At 39.6% G+C, this 23,285-nt stretch overlaps 2 protein-coding genes across 4 annotated transcripts in view; one reads left to right on the plus strand and one right to left on the minus strand.

The window, feature by feature from the left end:
• LOC124232253 (uncharacterized) overlaps window positions 1-13,901 on the minus strand; it is a 26,189-nt gene extending 12,288 nt beyond the window's left edge. For both annotated transcript variants that reach the window (XR_006886805.1, XM_046649219.1), the window contains exon 1: window positions 13,632-13,901. Coding sequence is in view for 1 of the 2 variants with exons in the window: in XM_046649219.1 (XP_046505175.1) it covers window positions 13,632-13,815 (184 nt within the window). In the remaining variant the exon portion in view is untranslated. The remainder of the gene's footprint in view (window positions 1-13,631) is intronic.
• Window positions 13,414-22,284, plus strand: BORCS7 (BLOC-1 related complex subunit 7). Of its 2 annotated transcripts, none has more exons than XM_046649240.1 (5): window positions 13,414-13,665; window positions 19,655-19,717; window positions 19,823-19,866; window positions 20,813-20,849; window positions 21,349-22,284. In XM_046649240.1, exons 1-4 carry the CDS (start codon window positions 13,528-13,530, stop codon window positions 20,835-20,837), a joined length of 270 nt encoding a protein of 89 aa, XP_046505196.1. In that variant the 5' UTR covers window positions 13,414-13,527; the 3' UTR covers window positions 20,838-20,849; window positions 21,349-22,284. The 2 variants fall into 2 exon arrangements, with proteins under 2 accessions (XP_046505196.1, XP_046505193.1); XM_046649237.1 differs by having other exon boundaries at window positions 13,442-13,665; window positions 20,813-20,833.
• The last annotated feature ends 1,001 nt before the right edge of the window (window positions 22,285-23,285 follow it).

Below are 23,285 nucleotides of genomic sequence, written 5' to 3' on the forward strand. Positions count from 1 at the left end.
GCCTTTGCTCTCTGAGTTGCCTCCCAGGCCATGGGAAAGCTCCACACTGAGATGGCTAAACAATCACAGGGCATATTCACAAAGCCAAGCACCCCAGGAGGGCAAAAGCAAGGGAAGAGTGGGAATGCCCCCAGGAGCATGCATATGAAAGAAAGTGCCTCTCTCCCCCACCTGGTGTGGCTCAGCTGGTCTGCCAGAGGAAGGGACCCCTGCCAGAGCGCTGGTGCATGTGTTTGTAAAGCAGTGGTGGTGAGCGGGCAAATGCAGATGGGCCCTGTCAGCATAGCATCCAAAGGATAGGCACAGCTGTCAGGGGTCACAGTGGGCTCAGAACACACAGCTCCTGCCCACCTGCTGGGGTGGCAGGTGGCATCTATGAGAAGATACTACCACTATGTGAAGGCACAAATCCACCCCATCAAATAGTATGAAGAGGTATATTAATACTCCAGAACAGAAAGAAAATGACAAGCCCCAGAAATAAATCTGAAGGCACAGAAACTTACAATCTAAATGACAGAGAATTCAAAATAGCTATCATAAGAAAACTCAACAAGTTATAAGCAAACTCAGACAGTTCAATGAAATCAGGAGTAAAATTAATGAACAGAGGGAATTCTTCACAAAGGAGATTGAAACTATAAAGAAAAACCGATCAGAAATGTTAGAGATGAAAAATACAATGAATGAGATAAAGAAAAATCTAGAGTCCTTAAATAACAGAGCTGATATTATGGAGGACAGAATTAGCAATTTAGAGAATAGAAATGCTTCAGATGGAGGAGGAGAGAGAATGAAGACTAAAAAGAAATGAAGAAATTCCTCGAGAAATATCTGGCTCAATTAGGAAATGCAACATAAGGATTATGGGTATTCAAGAGAGAGAAGTGAGGGAAAAAGGAGCAGAGAGCTTGTTCAAAGAAATAATAATTGAGAACTTCCCAAACCTGGGGAAGGAGCTGGAACTACAAGTAAAATACGATAATAGAACTCCTAATTACATCAACGTAAAAAGACCTTCTCCAAGGCATATATTAGTAAAACTGGCAAAAGTCAATGACAAGGGAAAAATATTAAAGGCAGCAAGGCAGAAGAAAATAACCTACAAAGGAACCTCTATCAGGCTTTCAGCAGATTTCTCAGCAGAAACCTTACAGGCTAGGAGAGAGTAGAATGATATATTCAAAATTCTGAAAGACAGAAACTTTCAACTAAGAATATTCTATCCAGCAAAAATATCCTTCAGGTATGATGGAGAAATAAAAACTTTCTCAGATAAACAAAAGATGAGGGAGTTCATCAGCACAAGAGCCCCCACCCCCAAGAAATGATCAAGAAGGTCCTCATACCTGAAAAAAAGAAAGAGTTTACAAAGCCTTGAGCAAGGAGATAAATAGGCACACAAAATGAGAAAATCGCAGCTCTCTATCAAAACAGATTAGCAAATACTTAATTATAACATTAAAGATAAAGGGAAGGAAAACATCAAAAGTAACTATAATCACTTCATTTTAACCACAAACACACAACACAAAATGGAATAAGCTCTGACAACAATAACTTAGGGAAGTGAAAAGGGATGGAACATACTTAGATTAAGGAAATAAGAGGCTATCAGAAAATGGACTATCTCATCCATGAGATCTTTTATACAAACCTCATGGTAACTGCTAAACAAATAATCAGAACAGAGATACAAATGATAAATAAAGAAAAAACTGAGAAAACGATCATAGAGAACCACCAAACTGAATTGGCAGTCCAAAATACAGGACAAGAAATGAGGGAAATGCAGAACAACTGGAAAACAAGTGATAAAATGGCAGCATTAAGCCCTCATATATCAATAATCACTCTAAATGTAAATGGATTGAATTCTCCAATCAAAAGACACAGAGTGGCTGGATGGATTAAAAAACAAGACCCAACAATAAGCTACCTCCAGGAAACACATCTCAGTGCTAAAGACAAACCCAGGCTCAGAGTGAAGGGATGGAAGATGATACTCCAAGATAATAACCAACAAAATAAAGCAGGTGTTGCCATACTTATATCAGACAAAGTAGACCTCAAGATAAAAAAGGCAGTGAGAGACAAAGAAGGGCAGTATATAATGATAATAGGGACACTCCACCAAGAGGACATAACACTTGTAAATATATATGCACCTAACACAGGAGCACCAAAATACATAAAGCAACTATTGACAGACCTAAAAGGAGATATTAACAGCAACAAAATAATAGTAGGGGACCTTAACACCCCACTTACTTTGATGGATAGATCATCCAGACAGAAAGTCAACAAGGAAATAGTGAAATTAAATGAAAAACTAGACCAGGTGGACTTAATAGATATATATAAAGAACACTCCATCCAAAAGCAGCAGAATACACATTCCTATCAAGTGCACATGGAACATTCTCAAAGATAGACCACATGTTGGGAAACAAGGCAAGCCTCAATAAATTTAAGAAGATTGAAATCATATCAAGCATCTTTTACAACCATAATGGTATGAAACTGGAAATCAACAACAAGAAAAAACCTGGGAAAGTGACAAATATGTGGAGACTAAACAACATGCTACTGAACAACCAATGGACCATTGAAGAAATTAAAGGAGAAATCAGAAAATATCTGGAGACAAATGAAAATGAAAATACACCATACCAATTCATATGGGGTGTAGCAAAAGTGGTCCAAAGATGGAAATTCATAGCAATACAGGTCCATCTTAACAAACAAGAAAAATCTCAAATAAGCAATCTTAAACTACACCTAACAGAACTAGAAAAAGAAGAACAAATAAAGCCTCAAGTCAGCAGGAGGAGGGAAATAAAAATCAGAGCAGAAATAAGTGAAACTGAAACAAACAAACAGTAGAAAAGATCAATGAAACTAAGAGCTGGTTCTTTGAGAAGATAAACAAAAGTGACAAACCCTTAGCCAGGCTCACTAAGAAAAAAAGAGAGAAGGCCCAAATAAATAAAAATTAGAAATGAAAGAGGAGAAATTACAATGGATACCACAGAAATACAAAAAATTATTAAGAGAATATTATGAAAAACTATATGCCAACAAACTGGACAATCTAGAAGAAATGGATAAATTCTTAGACTCATACAACCTCCCAAAACTGAATCAAGAAGAAATAGAGAATCTGAATAGACAAATCACAAGTAAAGAGATGGAAACAGTAATCAAAACCTCCCAAAAAATAAAAGTCCAGGACCAGATGGCTTCTCTGGAGAATTCTACCAAACATTCAAAGAAGACTTAATACCTGTCCTTCTCAAATTATTCCAAAAAATTGAAGAAGGTGGAACACTTCCTAATACATTTTATGAGGCCAACATCACCCTGATCCCAAAGCCAGACAAAGACAACACAAAGAAGGAAAATTACAGGCCAATGTCACTGATGAACGTAGACACAAAAATTCTCAACAAAATATTGGCAAACGGAATACATCAATACAGTAAAAGGATCACACACTGTGATCAAGTGGGATTTATACTGAGGATGCAGGGATGATTCAACATCTGCAAACCAATCAATATGATACACCACATTAACAAAATGAGGTATAAAAACCACAACATCATCTCAATAGATGCAAAGAAAGCATTTGAAAGATCCAACATCCTTTTATGATAAAAACTCTGAATAAAATGGGTATAGAAAGAAAGTACCTCAACATAATAAAGGCCATATATGACAAACCCACAGCCAATATCATACTCAATGGGAAAAAACTCAAAGCCATCCCTCTGAGAACAGGAACAAGACAAGGGTGCCTACTCTTGTCACTCTTTTTCAACAGAGTACTGGAGGTTTCGGCCAGAGCAATTAGGCAAGAAAAATAAAATGTATCTAAATTGGCAATGAAGAAATGAAACTCTCGCTGTTTGTGGATGACATGATTTTATATATAGAAAACCCTAAAGAGTCCATCAGAATACTATTAAAAATAATCAGCAACTACAGCAAGGTAGCAGAGTACAAAATTAACTTACAAAAATCAGTTGCGTTTCTATACTCTAATAATGAACTAACAGAAAGAGAACTCGAATACCGTCCCATTTACAATTGCAAGAAAAAGAATAAAACATCTAGGAACAAATTTAACCAAGGAGTTTTGTGAAAGACCTATACAATGAAAACTATAAGACATTACTGAAAGACATCAATGATGACGTAAAGAAATGGAAAGATAGTCCATGCACGAGGATTGGAAGAATAAACATAGTTAAAATGTCCATACTACCTAAAGCAATCTACAGATTCAATGCAATCTCAATCAGATCCCAATGACATTCTTCATGGAAATAGATCAAAGAATCCTAAAATTCATTGGGGCAGCAAAAGACCCCAAATAGCCAAGGCAATCCTGAGAAAAAAGAACAAAGTTGGAGGCATCACAATCCCTGACTTCAAAATATACTACAAAGCTATAGTAATCAAAATAGCATGGTACTGGTACAAAAACAGACACACAGAACAATGGAACAGAATTGAAAGCCCAGAAATAAAACCACACATCTGTGGACAGTTAATCTTTGACAAAGAAGCTAAGAACATACAGTGGAGAAAGGAAAGTGTCTTCAACAAATGGTGCTGGGAAAACTGGACAGCCACATACAAAAGAATGAAAGTAGACCATTACCTTTCGCCATACACAAAAATTAACTCAAAATGGATTAAAGACTTGAAGGTAAGACATGAAACCATAAGACTCCTAGAAGAAAATATAGGCAGTACGTTCTTTGACATCAGTCTTAGAAGGATCTTTTCTTATACTATGTCTACTTGGGCAATGGAAACAAAAGAAAAATAAACAAATGGGACTTCATCAGACTAAAAAGCTTCTGCAAGACAACGGAAACCAGGAACAAAATGAAAAGACGACCCACCAACTGGGAGAAAATATTTGCAATCATATATTTGACAAGGGGTTAATCTCCAAAATATATAAAGAACTCACACAACTCAGCAACAAAAAAAACAAACACCCTGATCAAAAAATGGGCAGAGAATCTGAACAGACATTTTTCCAAAGAACGTTTACAGCGGCCAATAGGAAAAGATGCTCAATATTACTAATCATCAGGGAAATGCAAATCAAAACTACATTGAGATATTACCTTACACCCGTTAAGGTGCCTATAATTACCAAGACAAAAAATGATAACTGTTGGAGAGGATGTGGAGAAAAGGGAACCCACATATACTGCTGGGATATGCAAACTGGTGCAGCCACTATGGAAAACAGTATGGAGATTTCTCAAAAAATTAAAAATAGAAATATCGTACAACCCAGCTATCCCACTACTGAGTATTTATCCAAAGAACTTGAAATCAATAATTCAAAGAGACTTATGCACCCCTATGTTCATTGCTGCATTATTTACAATAGCCAAGACGTGGAAGCAACCCAAGTGCCCACTGACTAACGAATGGATAAAGAAGATGTGGTATATATATATACATACATATGTATATATATATATATGTATATCTATACACAATGGAATACCATTCAGCCATAAAAAAAGACAGAATCATTCCATTCACAACAACATGGATGGACCTTGAGGGTATCATGTTAAGCGAAATAGGCTAGACAGAGAAAGACAAATACTGCATGATTTCACCCATATGTGGAAGATAAACACACGGACAAAGAGAACAGATTAGTGGTTACCAGAGGGGAAGGGGGTTAGGAGGTAGGCATAAGGGGTAAAGGGGCACATATATATGGTGACAGACAAATAATAATGTACTACTGAAATTTCACAGTGTTATAAACTATTATGATCTCAATTTAAAAAAAAGTATAGAAGCTACCAGGGGAAGTTATTTAATGGGTACAGAGGGTCTCTTTGGGACAATGAAAAGTTTGGGAAATAGATAGTGGGTGATGGTTGCACAGTGTTGTAAATGTACCTAATGCTACTGAATTGTACATTAAAAAATAGTTAAAAAAGGGGCCGGCCCTGTGGCCGAGTGGTTGGGTTCTTGCGCTCCGCTTGGGCGGCCCAGGGTTTTGCCGGTTCGGATCCTGGGCGCAGACATGGCACCGCTCATCAGGCCATGCTGAGGCAGCATCCCTCATGCCACAACTAGAATGACCCACAACTAAAAATACACAACTATGTACTGGGGGGCTTTGGGGAGAAAAAGGAAAAAAAAATCTTAAAAAAATGCTTAAAATGGTAAATTTTATGTGATTTATATTTTATCAAATAAAAACATAAGACCCAGCAATTGTGCTCCTATGTGTTTAAGAAAATCAGTTGAAAACTTATGTCCACACAAAACATACACACAAATGTTTATAGCAGCTTTATGCATAACAGGTGAATGGATAAACAAACTGTGGTACATCTCTAATGGAATATTATGCAGCAATAAAAATAAACAACCAAACCACAAAAAGACACGGAGGAAACTTAAATGCATATTGTTAAGTGAAAGAAGTCAGTCTGAAAAGCCTACATACTATGATTCCAACTATTTGACATTTAGGGTAAAGGAAACTAGAGAGACAGTAGAAGGTATTTCAGCCAGGGGCTCAAGGGGAGGGGAGGAGGCAGGAATAGGTGGGGCACGAGGGACTTACAGAGCAGCAGAACTGTTCTGTGTGGTACTGTAAATGGAGGATACAAGGCTTTCTGCATTTATCAAAACACATGTAACATAAACTACACAAAGAGTGACCCTTAACAAATATACTGCAGGCATTCAAAATGTTATTAACAGAGGAAATTGTGAGCAAGGGAGAAAGAAGAGCCTCTTTCCAGAAATAGCTTTATTCTTTCTGGCCTCTGTAAAGAGATATAGTCCACTGAGGGTGTTGGGGAGTCCTATCTTTGGAATAGCTCTACAGAATAATTAACCTTGTTTCTGGACTGCCACTGAAGGGTCCAATTCCAACACGTGAAATAGAACCCAGAAGCTGCACACGAGATGGATCAACCTTGATGGAGCTGACGTATGTTGTCTCTGGGCGTTGTTGTGACAAATATTTATTATTGTATCTTGCACTTCTTCTAGTGTAAGGACTTTATAAAGAGTACTTTTATCGGTATATTGTTTTTTAAATTGACTGTGCTAGCAATAGCTTGAGAGAACTAAATTTAAAAGTTTGTGTGATGATTGTTTCTAGTAAAGTCTAGACAGGCACGTTATTATTACTGATAAGGGGAACATTATAAGTCATAAATATAGAAGCTTACATCGATAAAAAAAAAAAAGTATGAGTAAACAGGAGGATGAAGAGTGTGACGTGTGGAGGAATCTTGTTCCAGCGGTTTGGGGCAGTAGCTCTTTGGCTCATGTGGTTATCAGCTTGTTCTGAAGTTCTTGGGTTAGCAGTCAGCCTCCTTGGACTAACTCCTTCAAAAGTTATCTGGAAACCTCAGTGTGGGATCTCTAGTTGGTATCAACTTGCCAGTTCTATTAGAATCTCTTTCATTTTTCCAGAGGATTTGGGAATGACGAAGACAGAAGTGCTTTTGAGTAAAGGCAAAGTCTTTCACAATTTAAATTTATGAATAACTGTTTCAGTTAAATGTGTCACTTTATCACTGGGTCAATAAATTGGAATGTAGAAAACATAGGTAGAAACTAGGTACAAAACACTATGACAGTATTTTGGCCATTGTACTTGTGGCTTTTCAACATGGAAATACTTCAGCTCATCCAGAAAATAAATGCATTCTTACCAGCACCTATTTATATAACACATAGAAGAAGTTAATTTACATCCATTTGGAGATGTTCAAAATGACCTTTAGGCATGGCTTCAGTCCTTTACAACTTTGCAATTCCTCACCTCTACAAATTTTTTATGAAGACCTTATTTTTTTTAGAACAGTTTAAAATTCACAGCAAAACTGAGGGGAATGTACAGAGTTCCTGTATACTCCTGCCCCCACACATGCACAGCCTCCTGCATTGTCAGCATCCCCCACCAGAGTGGCCCATTTGTTATAATTAATGAGCCTGCACTGACACATCATTATCACTGAAAGTCCATAGTTTACATTATGGCTCACTCTTGGTGTTGTACGTTCTACGGGCTTGGACAAATGTATGATGACGTGTATCCATCATTATAGTCTCTCGAGTATTTTCCCTGCCCTAAAAATCCCCTATGCTCTGCCTGTTCATCCCACTCCTTCTGACCCCTGGCAACGTGATCTTTTTACTGTCTCTATAGTTTTGCCTTTTCCAGAATGTTGGAATCATACCTTTATAAATTTTTGCGGATTAATTTAGCTATAGATGAGGCATATACTGGCCAAATCCTCTGTGATCCTAGAAAAAAATTTCCCAAACCATGATTTATATTGTGGTCAATTTACACTTCCTGAAGGAGATGTTTCACAGAGAACTCAGTCTAGTGTCCATTTGAGCTTTCGTCTGTTGCTACCAGGTGATGATGCTGGTTTTTAAAGATCTTATCTTCATGGGTCTTAACCTCACTGTTCCTAGCGTTTCTTTTCAGAATTTGGTGGGTCAGATTTTGCATAGTTATGATTGAATCCTTTAACTTCTCCATGAATTTATTATTTTTGTTCTTTTATATGAGGTCCTTGTATATAAACTTTTCATCACAGCAGCCTGTTTAGCATGATGATCTTAAAAGTATGTTTGCAGTATTAGACTAGCTTCTGTAGTATAGTACTGTGATTCTCTATCCTTTAGGACCAGCAATTATTTTAGGTAGTATCAAAGCATCAGGTAATTCATGTTTGTTGTTTATTTTTAAAGAGTTTCTGAGGAAGTTAAAGAAAATCTTTTAAAATAGCACTTTATTTTTTTATTTTTGGTGAGGAAGATTGGCCCTGAGGTAACGTCTGTTGCCAATCTTCCTCTTTTTTTTTCTCCCCAAAGCCCCAGTACATAGTTGTATATCCTAGTTGTAAGTTCTTCTGGTTCTTCCATGTGAGCTGCTGCCATAGCATGGCTTGATGAGTGGTGTGTAGGTCCGCACCCGGGATCTGAACCAGTGAAACCCGGGGCCACTGAAGCAGAGAGGGCAAATTTATCCATTATGCCGCCGGGCTGGCCCCTAAAACAGCACTTTAAAGAACTAATGTCTTAACACAAACCAGCTATTAGATTATGTAGCTGCTCTTTTATTTGAGTAATTTGATATGCCTTTGAAAGAGCCACAGTTCAGTCATTTGAACAGTTTGACTTTTGGAAAGGAATAGGATTTTACAAGCATGACTGGGCTACCTGTATCAAGCCTGGTACTGTCACTTTTTATACTTACTAAGAAGTCAATCAACAAACAATATTGCATCAAGATTTGATATTTGCACATCCGAAAGTTCTGTTCTGGTCATGGACACTTCTTGAAGTCCAGAAACATAATCTAGGGATTCTGCTTCACTGGGTAAAGGTTATATAGTTTCTGGACTAAGAAAGTTACACCAATAGATGCTAATATGAGAGGGAGAAAGTAACAGTAATTCATAATTAGTTAATCAACTAGTAGAAAAATGTTCAGTGGTTTCAATTAGCAAAAGGGATTTACGACATGTGGTAACATTAGCCAGTCTCCAGTCTCACAGGCCTCAGTCATTAACCCTCAAGGGCCAGCTTGGATAGAGCTGGAGGCTGTGGGGCCTGTGATCCATCCATTCTCTGTGGAACACTTCCTTACACATTCGAAAGAAACAAGATGACCCCGCAAAAAGCAAAAGCCCTTGAAACTTAACTTTGCACGCAGAGACAAACAATGGCAAAAGCAAGGCAAGCAGCAGGAGAATAATCACGTTAATGGCAAAAATATTTATCAGACAATATACCTCCAAACAAAAGGTCTGATAACTTTATACAAAAACCTAGATTTAATAACTAAATCCTGCATCTCCAAACCCAAAGGTCTAATTACTTAATACAAAGATCCAGGCCCAATTATCTTCTATAAAGACCTGAGTCTAAAAGCCTTATAGAAAGACCTATTTGGTTACGTATCATTGGATAACAATTAATTTAGCAACAAGAGCTCAATGAAACTAGTCAAAATTCAGATTCTTGTTGAGACTGACTCGTAGGGCAAGTGACCCGAAGGAGAGAAGACAAGGAGTCCAGTGAGTGCACTTTTTGACCTGAGGCTTCCTGGAATGCTGCCCAGTGAGGGTCTTCAAAACGATCTTGCTGGAACCTCTAGAATTGTCCAAAGATAAGACTATAGTTCAATATGTGAAACAAAAAAGACAAAACTGAATTTACTGTTTACTGTAATAATGGAGAGCAGGCAGTTTCTCCAAGCAGAGCAGACAGCTGATCATAACAGTTTTGGGGAAGCACAGACTTCAGGGATTGATGGACATAAGCAGGTCGATAGCATCTGGAGAAGTGTAGTTACTTGAGTCAGGCTCTTGTTGATTCATTGGCACTCTGAGGAGTGATTATTGGCATGAATCTGCCCCTGACTGACTGACTTTCAGAAGTGAGGGGCACGGGCTAGCCCCGTGGTGTAGTGGTTAAGTTTGGCACACTCCGCTTTGGCGGCACAGGTTCATGGGTTTGGATCCCGGGTGTGGACCTATACCACTTGTCAGCCATGCTGTGGCAGCAACCCACATATAAAGTGGAGGAAGACTGGCACAGATGTTAGCTCAGGGCTAATCTTCCTCAGCAAAAAAAAAAAAAAAAAAAAAAAAGCAGCAAGGGCCAGACCCTGATTGCTTTATTTGCAAAAGGGATTCACTGAAATGAGTTGTCATTGATTGATTGAACAGATTTCAAACAAGTTCTGGTGGAATATTGGGTTTCTATTGCTATATAACAATATCATCACAAACTTAGTGGCTTAAAACAACATGCATTTATTATCAGGAATCCAAGTACAGCTTTTCTGGCCCATGTACTTAGGGTTTCACAAGGCTGCAAACAAGGTGGGGCCAGGGCCAGGTTCCTATTTGGAGGCTCCACTAGGACAGGATCTGTTTCTCGCCTTGCCTGCCTATTAGCAGCATTCAGCTCCTTTCGGTTGTTTGACTGACAGCTTCATTTTTTTGCTGGCTGTCAGCTGGAAGCTAAGCCCTCAGTGACTAGATGCTGCTTGCAGTTCTTTGCCACGTGGAATTCTCCAACATGGCCACTTGCTTCCTCACAGCCGGCAAGGGCGAGAGACTTCAGCACGTTGGGTGTTACAATCCTATGTAACGTAATCATGTAGTTAAGTACCTGTAACCACATATCTCCTGTCATCAATGCATATACTATAGGTGAAAGCAAGTCACAGGTCCTACCCCGACGTAAGAGAAGGGGATCACATAAGGGCACGAACCCAGGAGGTGGGGATCATGGAAACCACCTGTCAGTGGCCATTCTCTCACAGGTGGCTAACAGCTGTGGCTACAGAACAATCGAGCTTCCCTCAGTTTGTGGGTATGGAGCAACTGGAGTCTCCCACACTGCTGCTGGGAATGGAAAATGGTAATGACAAATAAAAATGGCAAGTAGTAGGACATATTGGAGTACATGAGGAAGCCACTTTGTGTAAACCTAATTCGGCCTGACCTTGTCTTTTCAAAAGGGCATGACCGAGGCCATTGAGCATGCATTGTATATCTGCTTTAGACATTCCCTATGGCAAGAACAAAGGCCCTTGAGATAAAGGTGCAACTTCTCTCCCCGCCCCCCCCCAACGTTGGCATCTCCTTAAAGATTAAGCATCTTTCTTTAGGCTGGGAACCCATTGCAGCGCTCACCTGTGACCCCCCAGCCTGAGGCAACACACCTGCCACCCTGTGGCGTTCACTGAGACAGCAGACCTATCTGCCGTTTCCATCCATCGCTGTGCTGACAGAGCAGCCTCGTGACTATTGTAAAAGGGACATTTCAATCATATGTGAAACATACTCTTTGAGGTATATAACCACCCTGTGTACCCCCACTTCTTTGGAGTGCTCTGTTCCTTTGTGAAAAGACTCCCGGGTTATAATCCTCAGATTTAAGCTCAGAATAAACTCACCCAAATTTTCATTTATAGATTGGTTCTGGATTGTTTTCGTCAACAGTAAACAACTTTGGAAAATGGTTTGGCAGTTTCTTGAAAAGTTAAACACTTACCATATGACCCAGTCATTCCACTCCTAGATATTACCCAAGAAAAATGAAAACAACCCACATAAAGACTTGTACAGAATGTTCATAGCAGCTTTATTCATAATAGCCCCCAAATGGAAACAACCCAAATGTCTATTAACAGGTGAGTGGATAAACAAAATGAGATACTGTATATACATACAATGGAATATTTTCTAGCCATATAAAGGAAGAGACTAGTGATACATCCAACAATGTGGATGACTCTCAAAATCATTATGCTAAGAGAAAGAAGCCAGACTTCCTACATAATTCCATTTATATAACATTCTAGAAATGCAAACTAATCAACAGTGGTAGAAAGCAGATCAGGTGTTGCCTGAAGTGAGGGACAGATGAATTGTAAAGCGGCACCTGGAAACTTCTGGGGGTGATGAAAATGTTCTGTATCTTAATAGCGGTGGTTCACAGGTGTATACATCTGTCACATTCATCAAACGGTACACTTTAAAAGAATGTAGTTATTGCACATAAATTCTATCTCAATAAAACTGATTAAGAACAAGAATTAAATGAAAGAATCCTCAGACATATGAATCTAGACACTTGGAAGAGAAAGTAATGTTGACATTGAGTTCAGGTGAGTTTGAACAAAATTTGCAGTCTAACACCAATCTCATCTCTCTCTGGCATTAGCTAAAAAAGAAAGAGCTACATGAAACATTTCATATATTAAGTCTTTTCCAAGCTGATAATCAGTTTGATTTTAATGGAACAAAGAAGTCACCTCTCATTAAAAATTATTAGCGATGTTGAGCATTTTTAACGTTTATTGGCCATTTGATTTTTTTTAATCGCCTATTTGTGTCCTTTGCCAATTTTTCTATTGCGTTGTTCTTCCTAGTTCCCCTGTCTACACGCCTCGTTAGCCTGGGCGTCCTCTGAGACAAGGACTGTGTCTCATTTCTTTCTCTACCCTCAGCCTAGCACAGTTTGGTATTTAGTTCATGAATTGATTATTAAAATTGAACTGAATGATCTTAATTCACTCTCATAACCCTTTGGAGACTTTAACATTTTGATTTCAATCTTACAGATGAGGAACACAAGACGCAGAGTTTGAGTAACTTGCCGTCACACAACTAAATCACAAGAAGTCACTCACAGAAGTGGGACTGTAATCCAGGCCTACTTACTCTAAACCATGGATTTACTGAAACTGTCCTCCATCCCCTGCAAGATGTTTGCCTGGGCCCTGTCTTCCTCAGGATATCAGCTGACTATTTTAGATGAATTTAAAGTTAGCCAAGGTCAACCGCCGCTGGGCGCATGCGTCCCTTCCTTTTCCCACGGTAAGAAGGGACGCCTCCTCCTTCCCTTCCGCTTTACAGCTCTTTTGGCCCCGGCGACTCGCCATCGCCCGAGCGGAGGCGTTTACTAGTTGAGGTGATGGCGACTGGGACGCCGGATTCGCAAGCGCGATTCGGTCAGTCCGTAAAGGGGCTTCTCACAGAGAAGGTGAACGCCTGTGGTACTGACGTGATCGCACTCACCAAGCAGGTGTTGAAGGGCTCCCGGAGCTCCGAGGTGAGCTGCGCGTGGACTCTCCGGGCCTAAAACCCCAGGGACTCCCCATCTTTCATAGCTGTGGGAAGGGGGTCGCCTCGCATCCTGGGAATTGTAGGCTGTGAACTGTTGGCCGAGAACAGAGCTCTTTCGCGGAGGAGCATGGTGCATTCTGGGATATGTAGTTCTTTGGGTAGGACTAGCGGTGTATGTGAGCGAGGAAACGAGATCGCGAGAGGCTGTGCTTTAAAGCGGAGATTGCCGCCGCATGGTGGGTGAGATAGAAGTCTTAACCATTTCCTCATTTGTTTCTCCGGGTTGTCTCTAGTGAAGATCTAATCCCTTTCGCCCCCAAATGATTCTTTCCACACTTTTGTGCATAAACTGTCTATATAGATTTATTCTTTTCTAACTTCTTTCTGGCCACATTCTTGGTTCTGTTGCTTAAATTAGCTATCTCCTTTGCCCTGATTTCACCCTCATCATCCTCTGGCTGGTTCCGTATTTGATGACTTTTCACACCAGAAAGTTTTATGTATGTACACTCTTGTCTGCCTCCAAAAAAAGATATTCCTTTGACAAATAAAAATGGCAAGTAATAGGATATATTGGAGTACATGAGGAAGCCATTTGGTGTAAACCTAATTCGGCCTGACCTTGTCTTTTCAAAAGGGCCTGGCCGGGGCTGTTGAGCATGCATTGTATATCTGCTTTAGAGATTCCCTATGGCAAGAACAAAGGCCCTTGAGATAAAGGTGCAACTTCTCTCCCCCTCCCAACGTTGGCATCTCCTTAAAGATTAAGCATCTTTCTTTAGGCTGGGAACCCATTGCAGCGCTCACCTGTGACCCCCCAGCCTGAGGCAACACACCTGCCACCCTGCGGCGTTCACTGAGACAGCAGACCTATCTGCCGTTTCCATCCATCGCTGTGCTGACAGAGCAGCCTCGTGACTATTGTAAAAGGGACATTTCAATCATATGTGGAACATCCTCTTTGAGGTATATAACCACGCTGTGTACCCCCACTTCTTTGGAGTGCTCTGTTCCTTTGTGGAAAGACTCTCCCGGGTTATAATCCTCAGATTTAAGCTCAGAATAAACTCACCCAAATTTTCATTTATAGATTGGTTCTGGATTATTTTCGTCGACACCTTGTACTCCTCGATATTCACCCAAGAGAAATGAAAATATATGTCCACACAAAGACTTGTGCATGTTTCTAGCACCTTTATCCATGATAGCACCAAACTGGAGACAAGCCAGATACCCACTGACAGACAAAATGGTCTAATGATCTAGCCATTCCACTCCTAGGTTTTTACCCAAGAGGAAGGAAAACATGTCCATTATTTTGTTACACAAACCAACCACGCACAATACATATCATCGAAGGTTTCCAGTTTTGGTTTCTTTATATGGAACAACATCTTGAATACACCTGTAAAACAATCTAAGTAGGGAGTCTTTTTAGATTTCTCTGAATTTCTCCTGCAGGCCTTTACCGTTGTCTTGCTCATAATTAACTCAATAGCAGTGTGTCTCAGCTGCTCATCTTCAACAAGTGTTTCTGATTTCAACTTAGTTTTCATAGCAGTAGCAACTTTCTTTCTTTTTTAAACTCATTTCATCGGTTCCTGTATTGTTTCATTAAGTTATATAGATAGAGTAGCAAGAATAATATGTCCACAAGTCTTTGGGCTTGTATATGAATGTTCATAGCAGGTATTTGCATCTTAGTTTAGGTAGAATTGTCTTGCAGAATTAACTTTCATGTTATGTCCTTAGCTTTTATTGATAGTGGCTACAAAAAAGTGTTTGCATTTGCTGTAACACTGTTGTTAAAGTCACTGGTCTGGTGATCCCAAATATGCTTTGTGTGGCGTCCCCACATGATATGCTCTTTTTAGGATTCAGTATCAGAGGAAAGTTTCTCTCTTTTGAAGAAGAGTTATATTGCCTTTTACCGTAAGAATTATGCAACTCATTGTATTTTGCTTTTTGGCTTGGTTGCACAGAATTTCCTATGTCAGTTTTAGTGGTAGACATATTTACTTCCTTCTCCTTTTCATGGCTTTTAGTTCTGTTTAAAAAAAATGTATATACGTATATATATACACACACACACAATACACAGAGACACATATATAGTTTGGTATAAGTTGCCTTGAATCTTTTTTTGGGAGAAACAATAGAAATGTATAAAGTTTTAAAAATAGATGATGTTTACAGTTAACCACCAGTATGTATTGAACATCCATGTTCATCCTAATAAACTTATATTTATTGAGCATCTACTATGTGCTGGACACTGCTGTGTTTTATGTAGTTTGATTCATGAAGTCTTTACAAATACTAGTGAGGAGGTAATTTATTACACAGAGGATACAGAGAGCAATTTAACTTTGTCTAAGGTCACACAGTAGCTAGGAAAGGGTAGAGCTGGGATTCAAACCTAGGTGACTGGTTCTAGGCCCATACTCTTGGGCACCACCTTTCACGTGGTACTAGCTAGATTAAGTGGCCAAAAAGCCACTCTGCCACCGTTGACTGCCCTCATATGGCTTACTCCTTCCCTCCCTTCTCGTGTATTTTTCGCATGGGCTTCTTCTGTAGTAGATTTAGACTGGGCGCTCAGTAAGTGGTGTGGGTTGAGTTAAACTGAAATCAGTCCAGATTTCTGGGACAGGGTTGACACATCATTTCTCAATTCTCAAACTTTGTCTTTTTACTAGATCTCTTACGTGCTACTCATCACATACCATATTGCCTTTTTCTGTAGTTACTTTTATATTTTTGCCATTTCCTTCCCTAGACTATGAGGTTATTGGAGTGTCTTATTGATTTTCAATCCTTCTTAGCCCATAGAGCATTTTTTTTCTCTTTTTGGCAGTCTCCACATAGCTATTTTGTTTGATTAGCTGACAATTTCCAGGTGTAGAACACTCATTCCACAGCATGCATTAAAACAAATACTGAGTGTCTGCCCCATGCCAGGAACTGTTCTAGGTACAAGAGAGAGGGCAGTAAACAAAACTAGGTCCCTCTACTTAGGAAGCTTACATTTTAGTGAAGAGACAAACAAATGAAACACGAAAAAATCAGGTAGTAGTAAAGCTGTGAAGAAAGACAAAGCTGTGAATGGAGGGATGAAAGGGTTTACCTTAAATAGAGTGGTCAGGGAAGGGTTCTCTAAAGAGGTGACATTTGAGCAGACACCTGAGTGAAGTGAGGGAGCAAGCCGTTTGGTCATCTGGAGGCAGAGAGTTCCAAGGAGAGGAAGTGGCAAATGCGAAGACCTTGAGCTGGGAATGTGTGCAGGGGTGCAAGAAAGCCAGTATGGCTGGAGCACAAAGTGAGGGAAAGTCTGCCAACTTCTGCCCACAGCACCATGAATGCTTGTGACTGATACGTTCCTCTTGTACACGCCTGCACAACTGCTTCTCCACCTGAGTCATGTGCTTTGTGAGAGTCCATTGTGTTTTTGTAAACCTGTGTAAGGCACTTATGCTTGCTATTGCAACTACCTTAGTTAATGAAATAATATGGAAAATGATGGAATATGAGGGCAAAAAAAGGGAGGGTTATTGCTATGAAAATTAAGTTGCAAATCAGAAATACTTATTGAAGATGAGTAGTAAGACAGACTGTTATTGAGCAAGACAATGGTAAAAGCCTAGGGGGAAAATGCGTAGAAATCTAAAAAGTTTGTACTCAGACTGCTTTTCAGGTGTCATTCAAGATGTTGTTCCACTTTAAAGAAACCAAATCTGGAAATCTTAGATGATATGTTATGTGCGTGGTTGGTTTATGTAACAAAATGATGCAGAATGCCCAGCGAATACATCTGTCATCAAAGCAAAGGCCTTGGCCTTACGTTACAACAGCCCCTGTATTACAGGCAATCACAAGTGCCCTGAGTGTGTCTTCTGAATGTCTCCCGCCCCTGGCCCCTTTTCTTCTACTGCCGCTCCTGTGCTTCAGGCCGCTCTCGTTGCTTGCCTAGAATACTGCAATGTTCTCCTAACCAGTTTCTCTGCCTTCACTCCCCTCCCACTCCAGTCCTTCCTGCTGACTGCACTTCCAAAGCGGTAAATCTGATCATGCCACTTTTCTGTAAAATTACACTTAGGTATTCTAAACCCTAGCCTTCAGGTCTCAGCTTAGAAGTCACTCCTTTTATGAAGCCCTCCCTGATCACCTACCCCGGTAATGGGTTAGACACCACCACCACCCCTCCCCTCCCACCCCCTACTCCCAGGGCATCCAGTGTTTCCCTGTCAGCATTTACCACAAGGTATTCTAGTGCCTGTGTCCTCTTGCTAGTCCAGATTATGAGCCTGTAAGGACCGGGGCTGTGTCTCATACTGTCATATCATAAGCACTTAATAAATATTTGTTGAATATCTAAGTGAATGAATGAGGTGGATTCTGTTAGAACCCTTTCTTTCTGCCATCAGTTTGTCAGTCACCATCCCCCATCTATAGGAGTCTGGAGTCTGCCACTGAGAAGTGGCCACGAAGGGGAACAGGCATTCTCATACATTGTGGGTGGGAATGCAAAATGATATATCCCTAATGGAGGAGAATTTGGCAATATGTAACAAAGTGAAAACCCTCTGATCCAGCAATCACAACCACAGTTCTATGAGTCTGTCCTAAAGATACGATGGCAAAAATGCAAAGATATATCAGCTATTCTTTGTAGCACTACTTATAATAGCAAAAGACTGGAAACAGTCCCAAAGTCCAGAGCGGAGGACTGGTGGAATAGTCTCATGGGACGTCTGTCCAGTGGAGTGCTCTGCAGCTGTCGAAGAGCAACGCGGAGATTCAATGTGTACTGCTGCAGCTCCATCTCAGGAGGTGTTGTCAAGTGAAAATAGCAGGCTGAGGAAGGGGGCATATAGTATATTACATTTTAAGTAAGGGAGGGGAGAACACATACATATGTCCATTGTTTTCAAAAGAAACAATGGAAAGATAAACTAGTAAAAATATTTATGCATAGGAGAGAGAGAGAACAGAGAGGGGAAGAGAGAGAGAACGAAGGTCTTATTTTATTATTTTGACTTTACAAGCACATAAAGGTTTATTAATTTTAAAACTTAAAAAGAGAAATAAATAAAAGTTGTGGTGGGGCAAGGAATCTGGGGCCTGTAGCAGTGTCCCCTTTCACAAGACTCTCTGACCCAAAGAAACAGGGAAGCTTGGTAGCAGATCACAGCAGCTCTCTTTCCATGGCTGGACTTAATGTGTGCCCGAACAGGGTGCAACACTAGGCCAGACACCTCTGCTGATCTCTTGTTCTTGCCTCTCAGTGCTGACTCAGTTGGATCTCCCGGACCATGGGCCACCCTGCTGAATAAGAGCCTAGCTTTTCTCTCTTGGTCTCAGGGCCCTGCTATCAGTGAACTCACGAAGATCTGCTTCCACGTTCTCCTTTCTTTTCTCTTCCCCAGCCCCATCTGGCCATTCTCCATGTGGTGATTCCCCACTTGAAACCCTAAGCTGCTTCTTTTGCCCTTTTTTCCTCTGTCTCACTCATTCCATTTCTGAACAGCTACATTCCTTCTGTCCTTTTCAGTCCTACCCTAACTCCTGCTCCCTCATGCTCCTCAAACCACCCCAAATCTCAAATTGGCCTTTAAAGAATCAGAAGTTAGGTTCTCACTGGGTTTGTGGAGCTAAAGTTTTTCTTGCAGACTTCTTCTCTCAGCACTTGAGTAATAAGCTATACGGAGAGCTCAGCAGTTACGGAGCTCTTGATTTCTCAGGGAGTGGCCTTTGGAACAGATGTCTCCTCCCTGCCAGAACTGCCGTAGTGACAATGAGATGGACTTTCAACATGAACAAATGGAAAATTATCCTCTGTTATGTGTGGAGCGTTTGTAGTTGTATGAGGTGGGAGAGTGGGGGGAGGGGAGAGGGCGGTGCTATAACAACTGCAGAGAGAAGATTGCAGGAAGTTTGGAAATTTTGATTATTACCATTTTATTTTTGTCTTCCAGCTGCTGGGTCAGGCAGCTCGAAACATGGTACTACAGGAAGATGCCATCTTGCACTCAGAAGATGTAAGAAACAATTTCTTTTATGATTTGGGTTTTATATACATCTTTTGTTTGGCTACACGGGAATTGAAATGTTCTATTTCTGTTTGTTTGGTTTTTTTTATGCAGAGTTTAAGGAAAATGGCAATAATAACAACACATCTTCAATACCAGTGAGTATGCTCTCTCCAGTGACCACTTGCTACAAAATCATCCTCCTCAGGCTGCTGCTTGTCGCCTTTGTGCTTCAGCACGTTTTCCCGTGGAGGCAGGAGTTAGGAGTAAAGGCGGGGTTAGTCAAGGATGAACGCCCTCTGGAAAAGATGCCTGAGACTGCAGAAGTTAGGGTGGGAGGTGAGATCAGGAACAGGGACCACCTTTTGTGAACCTCTCTGTGTTCGTTTGAGGACTCCTCAGAGGGAGAAACTGCATACCCCATAAGGGCAGGGCCCAGGCCAGGCCCAGGCTAGCACAGTGCTAAACAGCTAGGTGGCACTTAATCAGTATTTGTTGGCTGTGCTCGAGATCTCTCCTGGGGTGTCTGTTCCGTCACTAGGGAATCAAGTATAATTGTAACCTGAAACCCACATCCCCACGTGTAACCCAGCCCTAGCTGTGTGTAAATCATCCAGGAGATTTTGAAATATAGAGACGACTTCTCTGTTATAATTTTGGCTAAAATGATAATTTAATTCTCTTTTCATGTTATTTCCTTTCGTTTCATATTTTATGTAGTTATGTACTTATTGGCAATGGATGATTGGGAATTTTAACTCTTGATATTTAAATAGCTAGATGTTCATTCTTTGGGGGTGTACATATCAGGTATGTGACCATTGGACTCAACATACCCAAGCTGAATGTGAGCCACGCATGCAGTTTGTGGGACACGTGCCTCCCTCTGATAGAGTATTATTAGCTCTTGAGGTTCAGAATCCATCCTTTCAGCAGCTCTGTGCTCCCATATCAAACGGATTCGATAGCACAATCTTAGGATGGACAGAAATATAGAAGGTGACATAAGACAGAAATTGTTCTGCCTATATATATCTGGCCATAAATAATTTCTACTAGTTTACTTTTTCTTATGTTTATTTCCCTCTTTCCTTTCTGATTTAGGCAAGAAGCTATTCAGAAGAAGTAAGTAACTCCAAAGGTAGGGGAGTGGGGGACCAACTGAAGCAGGCAAGGGCGAATTTACTGCGGGGCCTAGGATCAGTGTAAAACTCTGACATACACCTTTAAATTGCCATGTCTCTGGGATAGCTTATTTGGGACATAAAGAATATATTTCGAAGGCATGCAGTAAGTGAATTCACTGCTAGTAAAGGCTTTCTAAAAGTTACAGGGTCTAGAAACCAATCTTAAGGAATAGAAAACCTTTTACATCGGTAATATTCATTAAGTAGAGTCATTAAACAGCCTTTTTTTTAAAAAAAGTGGATTAAGTCTGTCCCTTGTAATATTGTTTACGCTACTAATTGGCTTTACAAAACTTTTCTTCATAGTTTAAACACTTCTGGGACCTTAGTGAGCCAATATAAATTTTCATTTAGCCTCAACAGTACTTATGCATTAAAGTACAAGTAGTTTCTACAAAGAGATGTCTTTACTGCTCATTCCAGATAAACCTTTTTCTCTATTCTGATTTCTAGTGTTGAGCAGTCATCAGATCTACAGGACCAGTTGAATCATCTGTTGAAATAGAATGGCTTATAAAAGGGCAAAAGCACTGATGCTGAGGAGGAAACACCTTATACAACCATTGTGCTGTGGGTTTGATTTTCCATCTTCTCCTCCAAAAGTTCAATCAGAAAGGATTTGTAATGATGGATAGTTTCTCCTGAAAAGAAGCAAGGTGGTTGAATTCTGGAAGCACTTCTTGAATTGGACTAACCCATGCTCTTCTTGAATTTTTATGATGCTCTGTTTAGTTTGATATTAAAGCAAAATTAAAAGACATCTTGTTTTTCCCATAGAACTTTAATATGTCAAAAGCCATATTATCTAAATGAGATTCTTAGGAAAATACTGAGTAATCTTTTGAATTTAGAAATAGAGCTTCTACTGTGAACACATAGGAATGATTAATTTTCTTTTGAAAGACTTTTTTTCTTTTAATCGTACATTCAGAAAATATTTTAATTTCATGGTCACAGAATGGTGATAGGTAATACCTGTTGTTTTGTTTTCTTTCCTAGCAATTCAGAAGAGATACTTGTTTTATTCATTGTAGCAAATTCCCAAGTGGAAATTAGGCAAATGGTATGATATCTGGCCAGCTGCAACCTCCTGCCTTGACCTGCATTCCTAGTATTTCTTTGTTGTTGTGACTCTTGATTAAGTGGCCTTGAGTTCATTTTGTAATTTTGTTAATCGTCAGCAAATTCACTTGTATGACATTGTTGCCAAATGCGAAGGCAGTTGAATTCCTGTACTTGCGGAGTTGTGCCATGGTTAAAACCTTGTGTTTGTAGTCATTTACCTCTGTTCATTGAATTCATCTTGTTAAATGGCATTACCATTGTCTCCTGTCAAGTCTGAATATCTTTACTTTGTTTAAATTAAACCTGTTCCAGTTCAGTTCTTAATTTACTAAGAGATTGGAAGAAATCCGACATAAGAAAATGGTGTTTTCCCTGAAGGAAAAAAAAGCAAATGAGTCCAACTTAATTCATATTGTATATCATCAGGTTGACCAATCATATCAAATTGCATTTATCCCTCATTATACATCTACATATTAAGGTAAAAAAAAAAAACCCTAGGTATGAAGGAATTCACTTAAGCATTCATTCTATAAACATTTATTACAACTATTAGATGTAAATGGGCTCAGTTTACCTTTAAAAAGAAGGGTCGCCAATTTAGAAAACAAAGTCCAACCATCCAAGTACACAAGAAGCAAAGAAATACTTAAGATGAAAAGAAAATTAGAATAAAGCTATGATCTAAGTTTTCTTCCTCATGCTAGAAAAATATTAAAGAAGCAACAATTGCTTACATTGTATCTGATAAAATACATTTCGTAGTCAACATATTAATGGTATATAAAGATAAAATTTACATTAAACAATGAAAACCTAGTAGTACTGAATTTAGTCATTTTAAAGAGCATAATGACAAATACGTGAAAGAAAAGTAGCCAGAAATGTGAGAACAGGCAGAAATATATACGTAATTTGATAGTTTGTCTTTTATAGAAATGAACAGCTTATATAGAATTAAATGGTGTTATATGGAAATAAATTCTTTTTTTTTTTCCTCCCCAAAGCCCCAGTATATAGTTGTATATTCTAGTTGTCTGTCCTTCTAGTTCTTCTATGTAGGATGCTGCCACAGCATGGCTTGATGAGCAGTGTATAGGTCTGTGCCCAGGATCTGAACCAGTGAACCCTGGGACGCCTAAGCAGAGCACGTGAACTTAACCAGTACGTCATTGGGTTGGCCCCTATAAATTCTTCTTTAAATAACATCTGGGTGATAGAGGATATGCTGGAGGATAGTATTTTTAAGATAATGAAAATTCAAATTCCATGTAAGAAAATTTATGTGATGATAGCAAAACAGTGCTATAAAGAAAAAAAATCAT

Source organism: Equus quagga, chromosome 2 (genome assembly GCF_021613505.1).
Source record: "Equus quagga isolate Etosha38 chromosome 2, UCLA_HA_Equagga_1.0, whole genome shotgun sequence".
Taxonomy (NCBI): domain Eukaryota; kingdom Metazoa; phylum Chordata; class Mammalia; order Perissodactyla; family Equidae; genus Equus; species Equus quagga.

Coding starts and splice junctions, on each gene's coding strand:
- BORCS7 (XM_046649237.1), top strand. CDS start 13,528: ATGGCGACTGGGACGCCGGATTCGCAAGCGCGATTCGGTCAGTCCGTA. Junction 19,718..19,822: donor CCATCTTGCACTCAGAAGAT/GTAAGAAACAAT, acceptor TTTTTTATGCAG/AGTTTAAGGAAAATGGCAAT. Junction 20,834..21,348: donor CAAGAAGCTATTCAGAAGAA/GTAAGTAACTCC, acceptor TCTGATTTCTAG/TGTTGAGCAGTCATCAGATC.